This window comes from Meriones unguiculatus, chromosome 10 (assembly GCF_030254825.1).
Source record: "Meriones unguiculatus strain TT.TT164.6M chromosome 10, Bangor_MerUng_6.1, whole genome shotgun sequence".
Classification (NCBI taxonomy): Eukaryota; Metazoa; Chordata; class Mammalia; order Rodentia; family Muridae; genus Meriones; species Meriones unguiculatus.
In genome coordinates, this window is record NC_083358.1 from 33,574,231 (window position 1) to 33,596,767 (window position 22,537).

The window sequence follows — 22,537 nt, forward strand, 5'->3', positions numbered from 1 at the left end:
TGAACTCACAGAGATCCAGCTGCCTCTGCCTTCCAGAGTGCTGGGATTACAGGCGTGTGCCACTGCACCCGGCTAATGGGGTGGTTTTAAGCAAGCAAGATGGCACCAAGTAGTTGGCACGAGAGGTGTGGTGGGTGGTTGCATGGAAACATCAGGATGATGTTCATTTTTTCCTGAAAACTGAACATCTGACCAGTGAGGAGGAGCCATCCCTCCTTGTCATCTCTCCATAGAAGGCCAAGGCCCAGCATCATACGACCGATGTATACTCCCCTGTGACTCAGTTTCCTTACTGGCAGAGAAAGAGACTGCGGTAGGTTAGCTCACAAGAGCACTCACTGCCAGGTATAGATGCATCTGTCCCAACATGCACAGGTATCATTAACGAACTACACCGTTACTCTTGGATAGCCACAGGGGAATTAGCTCCAGCACCTGCCCTCGGGTGCCCACCTCTGCAGGTGCCACATAGCTTCTCCAGAGTGGGGAAGGATCTGTGTGAAAGCTACCCGTGTCTTTATCTATCCCTCAGGTTATCTCCTGTTGTTCCTGCCACAGAGCATGCTCCGTGAACATGCTCCTGGGTTTTAACGTGCAGGGAACGGTGACAGGAAAATCAGTGTGCACATGTCTGGTCAAACATGATTTTCCTTTTTGGTGTTTTTCTTTACAATAGGCCAGGGCTTACGTGGAACCGTCAGACGTAAGGGTTTGAAGTGTTCAGCTGGGGTGGTGTTGTGGTCTCTTTCTGACTCTATCAAAGGTAGAATCATTAAAGCTGAGAGCTGTGTTTTAAAACCAGGACAGGCTAAGGCCTCTGTCCACATTGCTGGCTTCTGGGTCCCGCCAAAGGCCTCAGCAAGCCTAACTCAGAAGGGCAGGCCAGGAGAGGCAGATACCCTGAGGACAGAAAACCCCAGGGGACAGAGATGGGTCTAAGGGGAACTGACCTCCATCGTCAAACAGCCAGTAGATGTCGATGGTCTTCTTGCCTTGCTCCAACTGGAAGATGGTGCTGGCCTGCTCCTCCTGGACCAATGCCTCCGGAGCTGCTGAAGAAGGGGCAGTGCAGAGCAGAGCCAGCAGCCAATATCCCTTCCCGTGCTTTTTGTTGTTTGTTTGTTTTTCTCTGTGAGTAGCTTTGGCTGTCCTGGAACTCACTCTGTAGACCAGGCTGAGCTCAAACTCGCAAAGATCTGCCTGCCTTTGCCTGCTGGGATTAAAGGTGTGTGCCACTACCACCCGGCCTCATGCTTCCTATGGTGCTATGTTCCTGGCTCCCAGCTCCTCTCTCCCTGGATGCTAATGGGCACTGGGGAAGTGACTATGGGTTGGGAGTACATTCTTCTGTCTCCGTAGCATCCCTGTTCAGATGAGGCCTGCCTTCTCTGCAGACCTCTGTTGCAGGATATTTTATTATTATACACAGAAAACCTGATTGTTAACAAAATATAAAAGCTTATATGGATTTCAGGTGCAGTTGGGTGTGTTCTGAAAAGATTCAGCTAGGGGGTGGCTCTGAAAGCCTCCATAGGTTAAGAATACTAAAGACTGCAAAGTTCCCGCCTATTTTAAGCCACGTTGCCTGGGAGAGGTCTTATGGTCCTTGCCCTATGACCTGAGGCAAAGTCAGCTGGGTGCCCCACAGCAGAGGTGAAATGGTTCACTGCTACCGACTTGGCTTGGGGGTCCCCCCCCGACCATGCCAGTGGTTCAGCCTGCCAAGGGGGTAGAGGAGGAGCTAAAGAGTACTGATATAACAATTGGACCTTTGAGAGCACTCTGTTTTGGCTTGAAAGAGCCCTCATGGAAAGAGAGGGATTTTTTTCCCCCTCTGAGCTTCCAGAAATAACAGAGAAGCACCTGGCAGGACACAAGTAAAACAGAATTCTAAGAAAAAGAGCTAAGGAGAAACTCAAGAGAAAGGTAGACTGGCTAGGTAGAATGACACAGATAGAAAGAGGTTTCTAAAGAGCTAGCAGTTTAGTTGTAGAATCAGGCCTGTAAATAGATGATTTGTATATAGTACAGAAAATGAAGTCACCTCCCTGAGCTAGCAGGTTTCTGCCTCCATCTACACCTCCCGTGTCTTTATTGGTACAGATATTACAATAATTTTAAAGCTAAGTATTACGCACTCTTCTTCCCTCAAATGCCAGTACATCCCTGTGCCCGCTGCCAGTTAGCCCACCTCCCAGGTGTCCCTGAAGGAAGTCAATAGCATGGTCCTCCTCTCTTGGGGGGAGGGTGTCTTACAAGGGGTGAGACTTAGACCACAACCCCAAATTCATTACGGGGCTGGTCGTTTTCAACAGGAACCCAAAACCTGCAGTAACCGGACCTGGCTCTTAGGACACCACTGTCACAAGAGAAAGCAAGATGCTGCTTGCTGCTCTCTGCCCTGGCTCCTGCCCTGGCCCCCTGGCCAAGCCAGCTGTTTTGACTTCTTGCTCTTCCACAAGACACACCACCTCAGGATAGAGGGTGCCCCAACCTGAGCTACTCTTTCCCCAGCTCTGTCCTCCTCAGCATCAAGCAGCCCTTGTCCTCAGAGAGGCTTCTGGGCATCTATCTGAGGACACTCATGTCTGAGATGACCTGTGTATCCACCAGGCTGAGCATCTGCTTTGTCCCAGAGGCTCGGCATGCTGGGTGAGGATGTGGGGGCTTTTTTCCCTGCCAGAAGCAGCCATACTAGCTTGGATGCTGACCCTGTCACGGTGGCTGCATAAATATTGTCTAGATGCTATGGGCAGGCATGTCCTTAGTTCCTGGTGACAATGCCTTTGCCTGCAAGGGACAGAGTCCTGCCTGCATGACTGCCAGTCCTGACCACCCTCTGTCTTCCTTTTATATCTAACCATCACTAATTCAGAGCCATCACAGTCACGTACAACTTCCAAATGCTGTTAAAACTCGTTCCTATTTGAGCCCCTAGGACAGACTTGAGATCCAGCGGTCCAGCATCTGTGGCCTATGGGTATTTTCTTTGTGGTGTTTCTGGGTGGGCAGACTCCTCTGCCCTCTGCCTTGCCTCTGTCAGGGTCTCCTTACCCACCTGGTCCTCGGAGCACCAGCAGTGACTTTGGGGAATTCTAGCCCCCTTTCCGCCCCTAGCTGGAAGCAAGACCTTGAATCGCTTCCCCTTTCTAGGGTTCTTTTCCATGCGGAAACCATTGAGAATTGGCTGTCTGAAGTCCACGCCTTTATTAATCTTCCGCCTCTCTTCCCTCCACTGCTTAGAAAAGCCGCGGTTTTCACAGCTGCAGCGCGTACTCACTGTGCGTCTGCATCACCTCAGAGACGTTGAGCCCCTCACGCATCCTCATGACACACACGCCGTAGCTGAAGTCAAAGGCATCACTGGAAAAGAACATGTGGGATCGAGCCGCTGGCCCTCTGACCTGGCTCCCAGGCGAACCGATGTCTAGCATCGGTCTGTGGGCCTCAGTTTCCCCATGTATATAGTATATCGGCAAATTGGGCCCTGCTTCATGTCACAGTCATTCCTCCTCATCCGCTGATCTCATCAACCTCTCTGCCCACAGCAGTGGGGCTCGGTGACTCTAACCTCCGCTTTACACAGGGAAGCCTGTCTTGGGGTCAGGCAGCTTCCTTATGGTCAGACAGTAAGGAACTGAGTAGCTGGGACTAGGATTATATGGCTGGGACTATAAACCTATGGACAGGTTTGCACGGAGGAATGGCCTGCCGCACATGGCAGATCAGCAGTAAAGGTTGTCTGAAAGACTTCTGACCCAACAGGGTATTTACTGACTGACTAACAACACCAAGGCCTCCCTGAGGGTCTGACCCATTGGGCTGAGCTTGGCCCTCAACAGACTCCTTCAATTCCACATATCCAAACTTGCCTTGGACACTGGAGCAGCTGGGCCAACTTTTCTACCCCATGTCATAATTGTGTTAGAAGCAGCCGGGGTGATATCCAAGTCACATGGTGAGTTAACAGCAGACCTGGACTAGTTCCAGAGCCTCCGGCTCAACCTCGTTTTTCTCATGGCCCTTCCCTCTGCCTGGCACAACGGGAAAAGCAATCCAGAGAGGCATTTTCTGGGATGCTGAAGCCCTCGGGGACTCTCCTCAGGCCTGGTTCTCTACCTCTGCCCCGTGTCCCACCTTATAGCTGAGAGCCAGGCAACTGTGATCCTTTAAGGGTTATCACTCAGAAACCACCCTTCTCAGCTACTCTGAAAAGCTGAAAGTTCCGGCAACCCTGAGCCTGTACTCTGAGGGGCACAATTGGCCGGTGCTTTCTCCAGCTTGCCACAGTCCCCATTGCTCCCCAGAATCCCAGACCTGGCCCACTCCACTCTTTGTGCCACCTGCCTGGTCCCCCGCTGACCTCAGTGTCGGTGAAGGTCAAGGTGAGACACCCTCTGTTGGTTCCGCCTCAGCCTTCACCAAGTGATTTGGATGTCTACCCTGCCTCTGCTCTGCTTCCCCTGTGCCCAGGAAGCCCCGGCAACCCAAACCAACAGCTCACAGGCTGCCCCTGAGTGCCTACTCACTGCAGGATGCCAATGTAGTCCTCCACAGTGGCCGGGTGGGCAGACTGCCAGTTCTTCTTGAATCCAACCACCAGAATGTTGGGCTTCATCCTTCCCAGCCCCGAGGCCTGCCGGGGCAGGGAAGAAGAGTAAAGTCAGAAGGTGCTCAGGCACCTGGTCAGCAGGGGCTCTGATGGGGGGTGTATGCTCTTGCTCATCCCAGCCACCCCTCCCACCCATGCTTCACGGGGCTCAGGGTTCTGTCTATCCAGAAAACAAGAGACTTGAATTTGTATGTCTCTTGGACCACCTAGTCTATATGTTCTTTCTCTCTCTGTCTCTGTCTATCTTACCTCTAGTCTCCTTCTCCCCCCTTCTCTTTTCTTGATCCTCCTCCCTTTGCCTCCAAAGTGTGGGGGTTATAGAAGGTTACATCCTGACTGGCTCTTCTCTGTCCTCTTCCCTCTCTCCCTCCCTCCTTTCCTCATCTATCTATCCATCCATCTCTTTTCGGTTTCTCTATTCACCTCCCCCCTTCCATATCAAGAAAAACTTTAAAACATTTGTGATGAAATCAACATAGTAAATCGATTATTTTAGAGTAGGGTATGGTGGCTCAGGCCTTTAACCCCAACACTCAAGAGACAGAGACAGGAAGATCTCTGTGATTTAGAGGTTAACCTGGAGGTCTATATAGATAGTTCCAGTTAGCCAGGGCCACACTGTGGGACCCTGTCTCCAAAAGAAATTAATCATTTCTTCAAAACAAATAAATGCAAATTCACACAATATCTATCTGTCTATATATCTCTATATATCAAGCTGGGCATAGTATACACGCCTCTACTCATAGCTACCAAGAAACTGAGGCAGACAATGGTTTTGCTCAATGGTAGAACACTTTCCTAATACTCACGAGGCCTTGTACCTGATCTCCAAGTACCACCCCACCCCCACCCCAAAAAAAGGTAAGACAGGAGGATCTTTGCATGAGCCTGAGGAGTTTGGAACACACCAGGCAACAGTCAGAAGCTAGCATGCTCTGCATAGTGGTTACCTGTCTCACACAGAACAAACAAAACAAAACAAGACAAAACAGAAACCCACAAAACCACAAAAAAAAAAAAAGCCCCACGTGTACGCTTCATTACGTCACCAGCCTCTACCTACTTCTAAAATGGTTTTGGAAAACCCAAGAAAGGCCTCACACATTTCACTTTTTTTTTCAAGTTGAGAAACAGTTAAAACCATGAAAAAGGATTCTCAGATGCTTCACATGAAAATATGGAAGAGAGAATTCACTACCCCATGGAACATTCTAGAAGTTAATCTGAGTGATGGTTGGACACCACTGTGCAAGCATCTGTCACTATGGTTTCCACTCTACTAAATGTAAATTATATCTGAAAAAAATACATAAAAGGGTGGAAGCCTTCAAGTCACACAGACCTGTGCTCCCAGCTAACTAGAAAGGTGAGGCAGGAGGATTGCAAATCATGGGACCCCCTGGGCTGAAGAGTGAGTTCAAGGTCAGCCCGGACAACTAAGTGATACTCAGTCTCAAACACTTCTTTTGAAGTAAAAAGGGGTCTGTGGATGTAGATCAATGGTAGAGCTTTTATCTCACATGCACAACACTGTAAAAAACTAAAACTAAACTAAATTTAACCAAACCAAAACACAATAGAAACAGGATCTGGGGGAAGCCACGCAGTCCCTACAGGTTCCCAGAGGTCCTGGGTACTCCTGAGCTAGCACAGCTTGAGACAGAAGAAAGTGGGGGGACCCCCACTGCAGCCACTGAAGCTTAAGCTAGACCAGGACGTCTGCTTCGCAAGCTGCCTCACTGAAGCAGCCCCGCAGGAAGCCTGGCCGGGACCTGCATGAGGATCTGGACACCACTGCGGAGGTCCTCGGCAATCACATCTGAGTAGAAGGCTTTGATCTTCCTCTTGGTCAACCACTTGGTGTGCCCACTGGCGATGAGCCGGAGCTCGGGCACTCTCTGCTTGCGGGGTCCCTGTGGGTGAGGGACAGGTGAGATCATGGCCGTCCTCACCGTCCAGTCTAACTCAGCCCTTCCCCTGTCCTAGCGGCTCCCTTAAGACTTGGAAGCACCTGGAGCAGCTCTTGATTAGAGTAGAGGAGGGAAGGAAAAGGGGGAAGGCAAGGTAGGCATTGTGGCACTTGAGTGATAGAGGTAGGGTCAGCCTCAGCGTCACAGTGAACTTGAGCCAGCCTGAGCTTCACGAGACCACGTTCTGAAAGAGGGACCTGGCCAGCCTCCGCTAGCTCCCCTACCCCTCCTATCCCTGGGTGGACACTGCATCCAGGTCCCCCCACCACTCCAGGGTAGAGATGTCCCTCCCAAGCCCCTGGGAGCACTCACAATGAGCACGTGGCCACAGATCATCAGGCTTAGGTTCTGGGTAAACGTGCTTACGAAGTCCACCAGGGCTGGGCGGAAGTTGGGGGGCCCTGTAAGCACCAGGCACTGGGGGCTAGAAGGAGGAACACAGCATGAGACATCAGGAGAGAGCCCTTTGGGCCTTCGTGCTAAAGGCAGGCGCCCCTGGACTCCTGGTCCTGCTGGCCCCGGGTGAGACTGTGTGTGCTGGGACACATCATTCCAGCTGGGACTCAAGAGCTCTTTCGGGGTTTTTTGAGGCCATGATACCAAGCATTTCTGTCCTTCTTGCTCAGGTCACCAGACCCAGCAGCCTACACAGTTCCTTTGCCCTGCCAAGCCCAGCGTGGCAGAAAGCAGAGTAAAGATCAGTCATGAGGAGGCCATTGTTTACAAACTCACTGTACCTTGGCCAGGTGCCTGAACCTTTGTGTTGTGAGGCTACACAGGGTAAGCACCTCTGCCAGTCAAAGCCAGACTCAATGGTTCATTTACCAGCTGGGCAAACAGGGCTAGTTAATGTCTCCAAACCTCATGTGTGCTTGCCTATGTCTGAGGTTTGTGCTACTGTGGGTCTCAGAGGCGTGTCGTGAGTATGTGGGTCACAGTAGGTGGAACATAAATGATCTGGTTGATTGTAATACAGTCAGGCGGGAGGAAGTTGGAAGGTGGACTCCCCTCACCACTAGCTTTGAGGACCAGCTCTGAGGGGCACCCGGCACAGGCTTGTCACTGCCGGCATCCCAGGATTGTGTCATGAGAATTGAACCAAGTGATCCTGGGGGCAGGACAGCTTCCATTGTGGGAACTGAGACATGAGGACCTCTCCCTCGCTTTGTCCCTATTGGGCTAACTCTAATGGTCAGCAGCTCTTCCACCTTGGTGCTACCATCCTGGATCTACCAGGGCAGAGGACCATGGCTGGCTCCAGGCTCCCAGATGGCCCAGAAGGTTTGCTCACCGGTAGTTTTTGATGTGGTCTTCCACCTCATTGAGGCCCACGGAATAGCTCAGGGCCAGGTTGTAAGAGCCAGCCTGCACTGAGGAGCCCCAGTTCACCTCTGAGGGCAGAGAGGAGAAAGAGATCAAGGCTCAAAACTGCAGAAAGAAACCAGTCATGCGAGGGAAGAGGGAATGTCCACCTTCCGTGGGCACAGAGCACCTTTGGAGGCCACGGATGGATGGACAGCTGGCAACTTTGTTCCTGCTGAGTGCAGGTCTGGAGTCAAGTGTCACGTATATGGTTACCTAGTTCAAGGTTATGCGTGTAGCAGAGTGCTGAAACTCCTACTTGACAAGCAGACCTCTGAGACCACCTACAAGGCCACATTCAGATGTAGAGTTCTAGGGTCACCTCCCTTGGACTGAAGTCAGTTCAGGACCCTGTTGCATGCAGGTGGACAGTCCCTCACCTTGGCACACCTGTGGCCACCCTGGCCAGTCTGTATACAATAGCAGATGGTCCCTCTAGGTACCTGACAGTAAAGGTCTAGCTCTGGGTGGGGCTGTTCCGTGAGCACCTGGCTCAGAAAGGTTGAGGCGGAGGCCAGCCTCAGTCCCATTTAAGGGGACGGCCAAGGCTAAGCTTCAGCTGGGATGAGGGGCTGGCCTGGCTGCATCGCTACCCAGGCAGGCAGTGGAGCCCCGAGGGGACCTCAGCCACACACCTGGCTTCTTGTAGATCACATAGAGCAGGAGGAAGAGGACGACTCCGATGGCGATGAGAGCCGCCCACCAGGTAAGCAGGAACATGATGACCACGGAGATCACTGCCCCAAACAGCGCTGCCCACTTGCTGTAGTATCGGAAGGAGGGTCTCCACCCTGGGCAGGGCCAGGTCAGTGCGCATGCCCAAGCTCAGGAGCCTTCTCGTTACCCGAGCTGCCGCAAGGTCCCTCCTCCACACCCAGTGCTGTGGTCCTGGCCTGTACCCCACTAGCCAGGAATCAGTAGGGCCATCCCAGCCTTAACTCTAGGGTTTGGGTAGGGGCCTCTAAGGAGAACCACAGCCTTGCCTGTTGGGCATTTATTTCACCATGCTGACAAGCTATACCAGGAAGGGAGCGTCCAGCCCTGGCTAAACACAGCCCCAATGTCAACTGTGCTAGATCTCAGGGGTCCTGTGGAGACCAGAGGATTAAAGGGATGGAAGACTTGATTCTTCCTGACTTTGTACCACATTAGGGCCACTTCTAGTGACCACTGTACTATGGCACATCTGCAAGAGTGCCAGGCGCGCTGTGGCTTGTGTGGAAAGTATGGGGATAACAGGCCCATCCATCTGGGAACCATTAGCAAAATTATTCCTCTACTCTCTTTACTGCCATCTGCGAGAAGGTTTTCAGTAGCAGCAGCAGAGACAGCTATGCTTCAGTACGAACAGCGCCCTCTAGAGACGAGCTGCGCGCAAACGGTTGCACTTTCTGCTACTGGGAAATTGGTCACTTTCTGAGGGGTCAGACTTCTGACTCCTCAGAAGTTGCTCAAGGGTGGAAAGAGAACAGCCTCCATGCCCGGTAAAGGATGCACTGTGCTCCGTAAAGGATGGCTGGCTTTGTTAGGGTACAGACATTCCTTTCATGTGGTTTTAAATTAAGGCAATTTTGGACTGCCCCCTCCACCCAAGCCTCCTCCTCTCGCCCCCAGATCCTCTGCACCTCTTCCTGTGTTTGGGAGAACCTGCTTACCAGGTGAGTTGGTGATGGAGGCATGGAAGCAGCTGAAGTTGATGAGGGCGTAGGAACAGAGGAAGAAGTTGGAAATGATAGGTGCGATGGTGTTGAGCTCAGCTTCAAAGAACGCAGGGAGAGAGGGGCGACTTGTTGGGCTCCAGCACAGAAACTGCCCGGCACCCACACTCATAGAGTGGCCCCTAGCACAGCCAGGTCTTATGCTCAGTCACCTCACCCTCCCCACGAGTCCTTGGCCCCTTGAAGTGCCAAGGGGCAGCGCCTCAGAAAGCCTAAGCGGCGGTTTTTAAAAAGACGAAGGGAGCAGGCAAGATCAGTCAGCTGTGTGGTGGGAGGGAAGTCCTACAAGCCGTCCTCTGACCCTCGCATGCCTGCCCCCCCATAACAAATGTGTAAAAATATTCGGAGGGTAGGGGACAATGAGAATGGACTCTCTCAGGTTATTGGGTGTCCAGAGACAGTGGAAATGACTCTCTTGGAGCATAAATTAATATAAGGAAAACATTTGACAATGTGACCCAGGTCCCCTGAGACCATTTTGCAGTCCTGTCCACAATGGTCCTTCCTCTTCCCGCTCTCCCTGGCCCCAGTACACCCAGATAAACTTGTGCATGTCAAGCTACATTTTAGGGTCTCTCAAGCAGCTCTTTTGGGACAAGTATTTCTGCACATAACTCCATCAGGTCCCCTTAATTGGGTCCCCTTGAGTATCAAGGGTCATAGTCCTTAGTTTGGCCAAGACAGAACCATCAATCAGCTCAAAGGTACTACCCATACACCCTCAGCTATAAGAAATAGCCCTGAGCCTGGGCAGCAGAGGACAGGGATGGGTCTTGAGGAGGCCAGCCAACTAGACTTCTCTGTCTCCTTCTTCATACAATGCAGGATCTAGTATCCAGAATCTTCCCCTGAGAGACAGCAACCAGACTGTGAGGGCAGGTCTTGGGGGTGGGGGGTAAGGGGACCAGCCTGAGCAGCAGGGATCTGGCTGTAACAGGGAGACCTGTGCACGGGGTCTCCACAGACCATATGCCCCCACTTCTGCGTAGGGACCAGGACAGGGAATATCATGTTATAGCCTAGTCACTTCTCCATCGAATTCTGCTTCCCTGGCCGAGTTAACCAGGATGCATTGGGAATGTGTATGCATATCTATGTGGGCTTGTGCCACAGGCTCTCTTCCTGCCCATCTGTGGCTTATGAACTATGTACTGTCCCCCCACCCCCACCTCATAATCCAGATGAGCAAACCGTGGCTTAGAGAAATGACTTATCAGCCATCAAACAGCAGGAGCAGGGCAAAACCAGCAGAGGTCATTCTACTTGACTGTCATTTAGCTGAGAGGCTGGCTTTATATGTATACATATATACATATATATATGTATCTGTAAAAACATTGAATAGCTGTTTGTATCAGCGTAGCCCAGCTCCACTGGTATCCTGGAGGTGGGGTGGAGTCCCGGTTGTCAAGACACTGGAATGCAGAAGCAGGAAAGGCAGAGAAGTTTCCTCCTGACAGCACAAAGACCCACTACCTGGTATGGCTTGGTAGCTACCCTGCCTGGAAAAGGATCATGTGGCCTACCAGGGGCCCTCCAGACAGGGCTTCATCCACTCAAGAGTTATTCACTGGGGCTGGGTAAAACAAGTGTTTAGTATGTCCTGGTTTAGCCTGGTCCTGGTTAGTTCACCAGACAAGCGCTCTTCTCCAAGTGCCCAGTGACACCAGGGGTGAGAGGAGGGATTTCTAGTACCTTCATAGATGGCTGGGGAAGGAGCCTCTTACCAATGATGATGAAGGCCACAGCAATGGCGTAGGCCAGCAGGTAGCCACGCACAGGCTCCTTGTTCTTGCCATAGCCTTTGCCAAAGAAGCCAATCAGAGGGTATAGCTGGTCTTCGCACAGGCACTGTGGACAGTGTACAGCATGCTCTACCCCAGGCTGGGCCCCCCCTTTCTCCTTCCCAGGGCCACCCGTGCCCTTGACCCTGTGTGGCACCCTCTATGACCTCAGCAGGTTTCTATTTCTGGGAAGGAGAGAACCCAGGCCTCTCCTCCCCACAGAGACACGGCTGCTCCCTTTAAGAGTCTGCTAGCCTGCTCCCCTTCTCTTCCACCCAGACCCCTCACACAACCCACTTCGCAGCAGCCCAGGAAATCTTTCTGCTCAGCTCTCCCCAGCCAGAACCATCACCCCCAGTCACCCCTTTCTGCAAGCTCACCTGGAAGACCTTGGCAGCAGAGACAAGACAGGCCAAGGCAGAGGACAGTGTGGCTCCAAAGATGCCGGCTGTGATGAGGGGCGCGAAGGCGGACACCATGCTCATGGTCTGTGGAGATGGTGTGGGGCTGAGCTAGAAACCCTGCTGGGCGTCCCTCTTCTCCAGCAGGCTGTGGACCTGACACCTCAGCCCCAGCTCGGAGACTCAAAGCCTACTCGTAGGCAGGGGTTGAGGGCAACCCCTGGGCAGGAAGCCCTACCCCAGCCTTGGGCAACAGCTTCCCACAGTCTCCTCTCTGGCCTTGGGTGTCCTGCTGCTTATACCTGGTAGTAGTTGATGAGGCCGTAGCGGCAGCTCTGCTGCTGGGAGCATTCTGTGAAGTTCCAGCCATAGCCACAGGCTAGCCCTTCGCAGATGCCTGGGCCAGAAGTCATGGTGTCATTCAGGTCCCCAGAGGCATCTCTCACCACACAGGAGCCTAAGAGGAGGAAGGCGTGTGTTGAGGGGTGTGTGTGTGTGTGTGTGTCCCTTTTCCCCTTCTGTCCTTTGCCTTACCCATCTCCCATCCCCCAAAGGCTGGCCACCTCTCAGAGGGTAAGACACTACAGACAGGCTGGCTCCTCCTTTATCGTGTGATAACATTAATGATAGTGGCAGGTATGGGAGTAGTGGGGGCACCTGACCATCTGAGCAAGTCAGTACTCTTATTTTTGTTGTTGCCCTCCCACCCCCTTTGAACCAAGGCAGGGAGAGCTGCAGAGACCTGCTCTATGTCCTTAAAGCAGAGACCTGGCCCTTGAGCCCCGAGTGCCCATGAGGAAGTTCAAATCCCCAGGCCCCCTTGTGAGCAGCTCGCCTCCAAGGAGAATGCAAGTGTACCCAAAGGCACTCAGTTCAAGGAAGGTGTTGACCGCTGAGGTAGGTTCAGAGCCTGGCTCGGCCACTCTGGAGCTATGTGGCTTTGAGCAGGTCCCTCTGCTCCTCAGAGCTCTGGGTTTCTCCTCTAAAATGAAGGCAATGGCAGTGCCCGGATGAAATGTGGTGATAATGCAGCGTTGTTTGCCCTTTGCTTGGTCTTCACACTGGAATCTGGAACTTCAATGTCTTGAGGTGCCTGAGGGCCCTGGTCTGGCCTCCCTCACTGTGAAGATGTCCTGTCACTGCAGAGATGACAGGTGCTCCAGAAGCAGGGCTCAAGGCTCGCCCTGCCAAGCTCTCTCTCCCTGTGAGAAGCCAGCCCCATGTTGCAGCCTCCTCTAGCCTTACTACAGGGCGGAATCCACTTTTCTCTTTTTCGCCATCTGTGCTGTGCTGGCTACTCACCAATGGTGGCCGAGATAGCAAGGTAGGAGACGGTGGTCCAGAAAATGGCCATCAGTGTGCCCTTTGGGATGGCTACAGCAGGATCCTGTGGGAGGGCATGGTAGTATCAGGCAACCCGTGGGGTTCCTTTAGGCCTCTGAGCCTTGGCAGAGGCAGGGGTGAGCAACAGACCCTGACCTTGGACCCTCAGAACCTGTCTAGCCCATGGGAAGAAGAGGGCCCATGACTGGAGGCCAACAAGATGGCCACCACCCCAGGATCCCAGGGTTGAAACTGATGAAGGTGAGAAACCTCATCAACTCCATGTCCCACCCACAGAAGACTCTTGACAAGGCTCATGAGAGGTTTCGGGGTGCAGGGAGGAATGCGTGGGGGAGGGGCTGCACCTGGCTCTCACCTCAGAGTCATCTTTAAGAAGGTGGTCCAGACCCCCTTCACCTCAGTGTGTGTCACAGTAAATCGCCATCAACTAATTAATTTGTCTCGCTGTCCAGCAATAAGGAGATAGAATATGTGTCCTAAGCATTCTCCTGCTCCCAGAGAGAGATTTTTCCTAACAGAAACAGCACTCATTTCCCTGCCTGCCTAACCCTACCCCCACAGGTCATAGCCTCCCCTTTCTAGACACTTTCTCAAACAGAATTTCCAGAGATATGGCCTGTGCAATCCCACCCAGCTGGTGAGGGGCCAAGGATGTAAGGAGAGTGGTATACAGAGCTTCTGGTGCCAGGAGTCCTGACCCACAGACCCACAGACCCACAGACCCACAGCCTCAGACTCCACGAGCTGGTCCCAGAATAGCAGCACAGGCTGCTTTTCCACAGCGAGTGCAATAACTGCTCCACTGAGGCCCAGACCCCAACCCAGGGGGAGGGCCAGTGTCTGCCATGAAGTAATGTCTGAAAACCTCCTAGGGCTCTAGGAAGTCCAGCAGACAGATCAGTGTGGAAAGTGGGTTGACAGGCTGGAGAGAAATGGGAACAGAGGTCTGGAGTGGAAGAAGGCTACAACCTGGGGAGACTTGAAACCGCTGAGGTCTCTGTTACCCTAGCCTTACTAGGGATGCCCATTAAACCTGACTTGTGTAGGGAGGGCCTGGTTCCAATTCCAACAGGCCATGGCCGCCTGAGTGCGGAGCTGTCGGGGTTTCTCATCCATAAGGACTTCCCAGGCCTCAAGCTATAGTCCTAACCCAATAACTATGGTGATGAGCGTTCTCTGTCCCCCTCAAGCCATATCCACCTAGAACCTCAGAATGTGCCCTTATTTGGAAAGAGGTCCTTGGAGGTGTAAGTAGAGATAAGGTCGTTCTCTTAGGGAGTAGAGGAAGCCTTGGCTGAATGAAGCCTTGAGTGACTGTGTCAAGGACTCCCAGGCCTTAGCCCTAGAGGAGTGGCAAAGCTTTACCAAGGCGAGGCCCAAAAGGGATGGCCAAGCTTTACTTGGGGTCTAAGTACAAGTGAGTGACCTGTGTGTACAAAGATCAGCTAGTACCTGCCGCTTCCTCCTCTGGCACGGCTACACCCTGACTCAGCTCACCTACAGAGACCCCTTGTGTAGGCATGAGCATCTGAGCTCAGAGCTCCAGAACCCACACAGAGCTTGGCATGGCGGTGTGCATCTGTAATCCTAGGGGTCCCAAGGCCACCCTCCCCACTTGCACATTCTCTGCTCTAAGCACTTTACAAGAATCAGCCCTCTGAGGCGACACCTGCTGCGGTATCACTTTACAGCTGAAGAAAGTGAGGCCTACAGAGAATGTCCAGAGTCTCACAGTGGGGACTCCGCTGCTGAGCACAGTCCCACAGGGAAGGGCAGAGTCAAGTCCAAGAGTCAACTTAAGGCCCAAGGCAGAAGGGCACAGCAACATGCCAACCAACCCAGCTCTCGGATAGCTGCTGGCCCTGAGGCTGAGCACTGGAGAGAGAAGCATGACGACAGTGACATCTAATAGGGCTTGAAGAGGGTTCAGGTTGTCTAAACACAGGCCATGCCTAACCACGACCTGAAGGTAGGCACCCCAGGTGCCGGCCAGCTGCTGGCTTGAGAGAAATGGGTAAGTAAGGACCCTGCTCTCCAGGCCTCACTCACTCAATAAGAGATCCCAGCCTAGCCAGCTGAGCAGGCTGCCTTCCGCACTGTCTCTGGGAACATCTGGGTTCGCTCTTGGTTTTGGTTTGGTTTTACAAGACAGTGCTTCACAGAGCCCAGGCTGACTCTGAACATACTGTTGTAGGCAAGGATGATCTTCAGTTTCCTGCTCCTCCTGACTCAGCTTTGTGAGTGCCGAGGTTCTAAGCCTGAGCCACCATGCCCAGCTTGCCCATGAGGAGAATGACCGAGCCACACCTCCAAGGGGGAAGGAGCGTGAGCTCAGACTCAGCTCTGAGTTCAGCACGATGCCAGGTACTTCATTGGCCCACTGTCTGGCACACCATCATCTCTTTGCTTTTTGCTGGCAAAAGCCCTCCCGTTATCTCACCTGATGAAGGCTCTAGCCCCATTCCCACCCAGAGGTTCTGCTGGACCTTCTGTCCTCATCCCCACTTCACCCTGCTGCTCTGAGTCCATTTCATTATTATTCAATCAACAAACACACCAGGCACCTAGCTTGTGTCTGACTCTAAGCTGGAAATAGAGCCAGAGACATTGGGCTGACATCTTATGCTGCAAACACACCTTGGACCATGGAAGGCCAGGCAGAAATGTTGCAGGAGGGATTTGAAAGGGACGCAGAAGTTTTGCAAAATAAGAAGAGCAGGACATACGAGGTCTCTTAGTCAAATGCCTGTCGTGAGTAGAGCTGGGATCCTGGGATGATATCAGGGTTCAGGGAGGCTGGTCCTCTGAGGTACCAGACAGTTAGGATAGGTTCTGCTCACCTTGAGGTCCCCGGAGATATTGGCCCCTGCCAGAATGCCAGTGGCCGAAGGGAAGAAAATGGAGAACATTCCGAAGAAGCTGCCATCAATGCCTCTCCAGTCAGGTACCAAGTTCTGAACAAAAATGTCCCCTGGAAAACCAATGCCTATGTCAAAGCCACCCACAGGGCTTGGCCACCTAGCTTGGCACAGTCAAACCAGCAGTCAGATACCCAGAAGCCTCTGGCCATGAGAGGAGATGCCAGCCTCTTGTGCCCATTTAATGAGTCAAATACACAGATCAGCTGTCCCCACCCACAGAGCCTCTGTGAGCTCCTGACCTCACATACCATGGTAGCTGTAGAAGCCTTTGGAGGCCTTGTCTGCAGATGCTGGGATCAGTGTGCCCACCAGGTAGTTGGCGAAAGAGACCATGATGACAAGAAAGAATAGCACCTGGGCCTGGAGAAAGGGACACTGGAGGTCAGATGGCAGCTCCATCCTGCAGGGTCCTGCTGTGGTCCCTCACTCCTTTAACCACACAACCACTTCCTCATTTCAGTCAGATAATAAAGAGTCAGGGATATGACAGTGAACAAGATGACTGAAGGTTCCCTTCTGGTCCAGCCTGCTGGATATAACCCAACAATTCTTCTCTTGTTTCATGGTATTGAACCTCTGACATTTGGGTAGATACAGGATTCAGCAGTATTGAAGAACACATATTCCTGCCTCCCTTGCAGCTATGTATGGGCAGCCCAGGTTCTGGTCAATGGAGTGTGAGCAGGAGTAATATTTACAACTACTGGCTTTACTTTAAAAGTATGTGATAGGGAATTCCCTCCTTTCCTCCTTTCACCCTTCCCCTTTTCCTCTGCCTGGACCACAGACATGATGATAGTGGCCATTGTGGACCAGGTGAATAAAGGCCATACTCAGGGATGGGAAGGTCACAACATGGAAGGAATCTGCATGCCTCTCCCCACTCCCATGGAAACCAGTATGCTAGCCCTAAACCACACACTTTGGATGGTTACAGGAGACAGAAAACAAAGTCTGTCTTAGGGTCCATTTGTCCATGCAGCAGCACTTTAATCCTAGCTGATAGGCTAAGAAGAGGCAAAACTCGACCAGGCCCACCCTCTCACTCCCAGCACATCCTCCTCACCTTGGACTCCCACTCCATTCCAGCCAGCGAGATGGCCAGCAGCACGGTGACAGTGACCACACCGATGATGCGGATGTCATTGGTGGGGTCTACAATAGGTGTGCCGTACTCCTGGGGGGAGCAGACCAGCTGTGTGTCCTGTCTTCACCTCTGCCCCTCCAGACCCCCATCCCCACTTCATTCAGCCCATACTCTGATGCTTTACCTGCCCCCAACCCCCAAAGAGCTACTGCGTGGGGCCTAGACAACACGACCCAAAGGCAACATATATCCCCAAAGGGGTTTTGTGGAGGACAGTCTGTACTTAATGAAAACTTTATTGCCACCCAAAGTGACCAGAGATAGCTTTGGTCAAGGATAGCTAAGATTAGGTGGGAGAAGGAAGGCCTGGTCCAGTGGGCAGAGCAGTGTGGAGAGGTTGTCCTGCTCCCTCTGCCCCACGCCTGGCCCCTCACCTGAAGCAGGTCCCGTACCGTCTCTGCAAAGCCCACAGTGTGCATGGCCACACCCACAGCATTGGCAAAGGCGAAGATGAGGCCAATGGAGCCCCCCAGCTCTGGGCCCAGACTCCGGGAAATAAGGAAATAGGTGCCACCTAGCAGGGCCAGAGCAGGAAGCCAGAGAAAGAACAGTGTACTGCGAGGGGCAGGACCAAGGGCCACAAGGTGGGTAACTGAGACTCCCTTAAGAGGTAGAGAACTCCCACAAGTCCCCATCTGAAGCTACCCGGGTTGATGGGGTGTGTCTGGGGTTGGGTGTTAGCTCAGAGAGCCGGAGAAAAAGCATGGCATCCAGGTGAAGATGGCCCCGGGACAACGCACCTGACTTGACCTTGCCGTTGGTGGAGATGGCCGAGATGGAAAGGCCTGTGATGGATGTGACCATGACTGACAGTAGGATGATGAGCCAAGTCAGCACTGTACGAGGGTGAATTTGAATACACCAAAACTCAATCAATGCACTCCTCGGGTGAGAATCCACAGAGAAACCTGAGTCAGCCCCCTAAGTCCTAATGTGAACTGAGTCCTTTTCCTTCCCTGAGCCTCAGCTTTGTCACCTGAAGAACAATGGGTCTTAGCCAGAGGCTGAGGGACAGGCCTGTTATCCCAGCGTTTGAGAGGTGGACAGTTCAAGGCCAGCCTGGGCAATATAAAGAGAGGCCCCGTGTCAAAACAGAAAGTAGGGGCTGGGCATGGTGGCGCATGTCAGGAGGCAGTACTCAGGAGGCAGAGGCAGGCAGATCTCAGTGAGATCAAGGCCAGCCTGATCTACATAGCAAGTTCTAGAAAAGCCAGTTTTACACAGAGAGACCCTACCTCAAACAACAGCAACCCCCACAAACCCTCAAAATATAACCTCCCCAAAATAAGGACTGGGGATGTAGCTCAGCTGGGAGACTGCCTGCCTGGCACAAGGACTGGGTTTGGGCCCTAATACCACATAATTCAGGCATGGTGCCACACACCATTTATCCTAGCACTTGGGATGTGGCAGCTAGAGATCTAAGGTCATCCTTGATTGTTCCATAGTGAATTTGAGACCTGAGCTATGGAGGACTCTGTCTCAAAAGGAAAACAAAAATCCAGGGCACCTGGGAGACAGCTGAACAGTTAAGTACTTGGCTTACAAAGATCTGAGTTTGCTCTCCACAACCTACCCAAAAGTCCTGGGCATAGTGGCATGCCCCTGTAAGCCCAGTATTGGGGAGGTATAGATCGGAGGATCCCTGGGGCTTGCTGGCCAGCCAGTCTAGCCTAATTGGTGAGATCTGCGCCAATGGATGACCCACCTCAAAAGAGGTGGATGGCTCCCAGGGTAGATGGCTGAGGTTTCCTCTGGAGAGGCACATTCAAATACAAAGATGTGCTGTGGCTGCTGCCTAAGGGTGTGCTGGGGAGGGGCAGGCTTAGCCTGGGGTCCCTACAGTGCAAGGGGCTTGGGCCAGAACTCAAGCACAAGCACTTTCCCTTCCCCCTGGGCACTCACCAATGCCCGCCTGTGCCGTAATCCAGGGGAGCCGCAGGTAGAGGATCACACCCCAGATGTTGAGCATGCATCGGATCTGGGAGGAGAGGGGGTTAGAGGCTTTCTGAGGGCCAAATGCCCAAGGCCAAACCTCAAGGGCTTGTTCCCAGGTCTGCAGACACCTACGGATGCTTCTTGCGCTCTCCCTTCTGTGAGAGCAGGCTGCCTGGCTTAGGACAGGAGGGGAGGACAGCTTTTCTTCCCACCTCCTCCCGCCCTGCCATGGAGGCCTGGAAATGGGCTTCAGCCTTGCCACCATTCAGCCTGTTCCAAGCCCAAGGCCCTGAGTCTGCCAGGTCCCAGCCACTGCCTGGGGCAGCTATTGGCCCTGGGCCTGGTATTCTGCAAATAGCAGCAAAAGCCAGCACCCCACATAGGGCAGAAACCAAAGTTCCAGTTGCTTCCACAATAGAGGCAAAGTCAGAGGTCATCTTTGGGGCTGGCATTCCGAGTGGGAGGGCATGATATGGCCTTTGGCCCTGCTAACAACTAGGGCCAGGTAGGGACATGTGACCTTCAGACTCCTGAGATTTCTGGGTCTGTCATCTGCTGAGATGAAAACTAGGGTGTGGCTGGTTCCGGACAGTTCAGATCAGGGTGTGCTCCAGCCCTGACTTCGAAGCCCCCACAGGTAGATGAAGGTTTCGGTTCTGCATTCTCCTACACTCCATCCCATCACCTTTGTAGAACCCTATAGTGTCTTTCAAAGTCAAGGTCACTTGATTCTTTACTGCTCGGAGGCTTATTTATGATCCATGCTACAGCGAACACTCCTTTCCATGAGGGTGTGGCCTGGTACGGGAATGGAGCGGGAGGAAGTGTAGATTTGTATGTTGGTGCTGCCCTCTGTTGGCGCTATGGAGGAATTTCTTCTAAGAATCCCCTCAGCAGGCCTTGATCCAAGAATTTTCACACCTATAAACTAATTTAATGCTCAACATTAAACTGAGGAAACTGAGGCAGGGAGTGGCTAAGTAACTTTCCCAAGGCTACATTAGTGCGTGGCTAAGGAGAGATCTTTCCAGGGTTGGGTCTTGGCCAAGAGCACACAAGAAGTTTGGGAAGCTTACACCAAATAAAATTGGAGGGCGAGGCTGATGGGGAAACTGAGGCCCAAACTGAGCCTAACCTGAGTCTAACTGAGTCTAACCTGCCCACAAGGACCTGAGAATCAAAGCTGAGGCTAAAAGAGCTCTACCCCAACTTTTTCTAGACATCAAGCTCTAGGCCACACCCACTCACCATCACCCCCTTGACCCAGCCAAAGCGCACAGGCTCCTCCGGTTTCTTCTCGCTGTCTGTGCCTGTGTCGTCCTCCACTAGTCCGTCGGTCAGTTCACGGCCTGGCCGTCCATCAAAGGCCAGGGCATGCAGGTGGCTACCTTCCTGCTAGGGGCCCAGAGACCAGTAGGAGTCAGGAAATGGGGGTGGGGGTTGGGTGTCTGTATTCAGCCCTGCCTGCCCCACTTTGCCACACAGGCAGCCCTTGGACAGCTTCATGGGCGCAAGGTTGCTTGAAGCTCGGAAAGACACCGGGGAGAGCAGGCTGAGCATCCGGAGTGCTCTTGCTCAGGGAGGCTGCACCCCTTCTAGGGCGGACGGCTGAGATCAGACAAGTCTGAGAAGGCAGATAGGACAAGAGGTGAAGCAGTTTGTCCCAGGCCACACACTGAGTGTCTGGCACAGATGTACTTGAACCCAGGCCACTACCTAAGCATGGCAGTCTTCTGGTTCATGTCCCTCCTGACTGCAGCCCCCTCTGGGGCCTTCTTCCCTTTCTTTCCTCATCATAGCATCCCTATTCGAACAAGGGGTCTTGTTTGGCCCCTTTGGATGGTTGCTTTGAAACAGGAAAGAGTACTAGGAGTAAGGTTAAGTCTCAGATCCAGAACCATCCCATTGTCAGTGAAAACATGAGGTCACAGGGATTGGGCCCTCTAGCCTCCCAGCAAAGCCAGCAAGCCAATATTTGAAAGGGCCTGTCATGCTCCCTCTCACAGTCTCTCTTAGGAGTATGTCACCTACATGAACATGAGCAGCCATGCTATGCTATATTCAAGTTGCCAGCACCCAGGAAATGTGTATTAAGTGTGCCCCGAGCGTCACGGCACCTCTGTCCACTATTTCATTTGGGTATTTTGACCTTTGAGGAAGATGCCCAGCCATCTTTAGAACCCCGATGACAGAACATAGTGGGTAATCAGGGCAAAGTCACATAGCCAGGAAGTGGCCAGTCTCTGAACCGGTGCTTACCTTGAGGAAGGAATGCAGGTCAGCCAGGGTGGGCCGCACCTTCCGGGGCTCACCTGGCAGCGCGCTGTTAGCGTAGTGTTCATAGGCAGGCACCACATCGATAGTGTTGTAACCAAAGGTGCGCATGTACAAGGTGCTGCCGTGTGTCAAGTGGCTGGGCTGGCTGTTGTCACAGGCGGCTGGCGGGGGCTCGTCACCTCCCAGCAGTGTGCTGATGGTGAAGCGCCCGCTACACAGAGCATCACCGGGCATCTCGGTCACAGGCAGCTCTGCCATTATGGATCTGGGTTTCAAGGGAGGGGGACAGAGTGGGCAAGGACACTGAGGGTGGCTTTATAGGCTGGGCAGCAGCTGGGAGAAGGCGGGAGCTTGACCCAGACCGCCCATGGCTAGTGAGCAGGGTCTCTGCCAGGGTAGGAGGCGGAGCACAGCAACTTCTGTCCTGCCCCCATTTATTTGACCATTGACATAGAGGCCACTTTGGAGGAGGAGGAGGGCTGGGGTAGTCAGAGCCACGTGGCTGAGTCCTGCAGTAGCTCTTCTGGGCCCACCGTAGCAGAGGTTCTGCAGCTAGGACCCAGGAAGCAGCAGTCATGAGAGAGGACCCAGAAAAGGCCTGCTACAAGTACCTGCATTGCAGGCTAACAGTCCTCTCATTGGGCCACAGCACGTGGCTTTCCTTTTATTTACTACTTTGAATGGATGCCATTTTAGGACATGCATATAAAAAAGGAAGTCTGTCTTCCAATCTCCATCCCTCAACGCCTCAGTGTCTCTTTCCTGACACATTTCAAAATACATGAATTAACGGCCTCAAGTCAGACCTAAAGCCACCTCTTGGCTGACAAACGTTGAGGGCTTGATGCTGGCCATGAGCCTCTAGGGCAACCAGGCATAGTGTCACACCTGAACTACACGTTCATAGGCTTAGCCTACAGGGCTGTGGTCCCTGTACTTTCCCTCCCTGGAGACATGTAGGAGGAGGTCTGGTCAAGAAGGCTCCTAAGCCATTGCAGGGACAGTGCCCTGGGGTATGAAAGGACCCAGATCATGCCTCTACTGGACATTAAGCCATGAG

General features: G+C 52.9%; 1 protein-coding gene across 3 annotated transcripts in view; it reads right to left on the minus strand.

Annotated features, from left to right (window-relative positions):
• Window positions 1-21,782, minus strand: part of Slc12a3 (solute carrier family 12 member 3) — a 34,902-nt gene extending 13,120 nt beyond the window's left edge. Inside the window, exons 1-20 of one of the 3 annotated variants that reach the window (XM_021657155.2) lie at window positions 21,460-21,782; window positions 20,449-20,592; window positions 19,168-19,243; window positions 18,003-18,098; window positions 17,637-17,776; window positions 17,182-17,292; window positions 16,364-16,475; window positions 16,035-16,165; window positions 13,153-13,237; window positions 12,153-12,307; window positions 11,830-11,937; window positions 11,393-11,516; window positions 9,603-9,704; window positions 8,583-8,738; window positions 7,877-7,976; window positions 6,898-7,009; window positions 6,388-6,528; window positions 4,530-4,636; window positions 3,281-3,363; window positions 951-1,052 (exon numbers count right to left, since the gene is read on the minus strand). In XM_021657155.2, coding sequence (XP_021512830.1) covers window positions 951-1,052; window positions 3,281-3,363; window positions 4,530-4,636; window positions 6,388-6,528; window positions 6,898-7,009; window positions 7,877-7,976; window positions 8,583-8,738; window positions 9,603-9,704; window positions 11,393-11,516; window positions 11,830-11,937; window positions 12,153-12,307; window positions 13,153-13,237; window positions 16,035-16,165; window positions 16,364-16,475; window positions 17,182-17,292; window positions 17,637-17,776; window positions 18,003-18,098; window positions 19,168-19,243; window positions 20,449-20,592; window positions 21,460-21,735 — 2,461 coding nt within the window. In that variant the 5' untranslated portion in view covers window positions 21,736-21,782. Of the gene's footprint in view, window positions 1-950; window positions 1,053-3,280; window positions 3,364-4,529; window positions 4,637-6,387; window positions 6,529-6,897; window positions 7,010-7,876; window positions 7,977-8,582; window positions 8,739-9,602; window positions 9,705-11,392; window positions 11,517-11,829; window positions 11,938-12,152; window positions 12,308-13,152; window positions 13,238-16,034; window positions 16,166-16,363; window positions 16,476-17,181; window positions 17,293-17,636; window positions 17,777-18,002; window positions 18,099-19,167; window positions 19,244-20,448; window positions 20,596-21,459 lie in introns of all 3 variants that reach the window. The other 2 variants (XM_021657154.2, XM_021657153.2) reach the window with 2 other exon arrangements.
• Window positions 21,783-22,537: the final 755 nt, after the last annotated feature.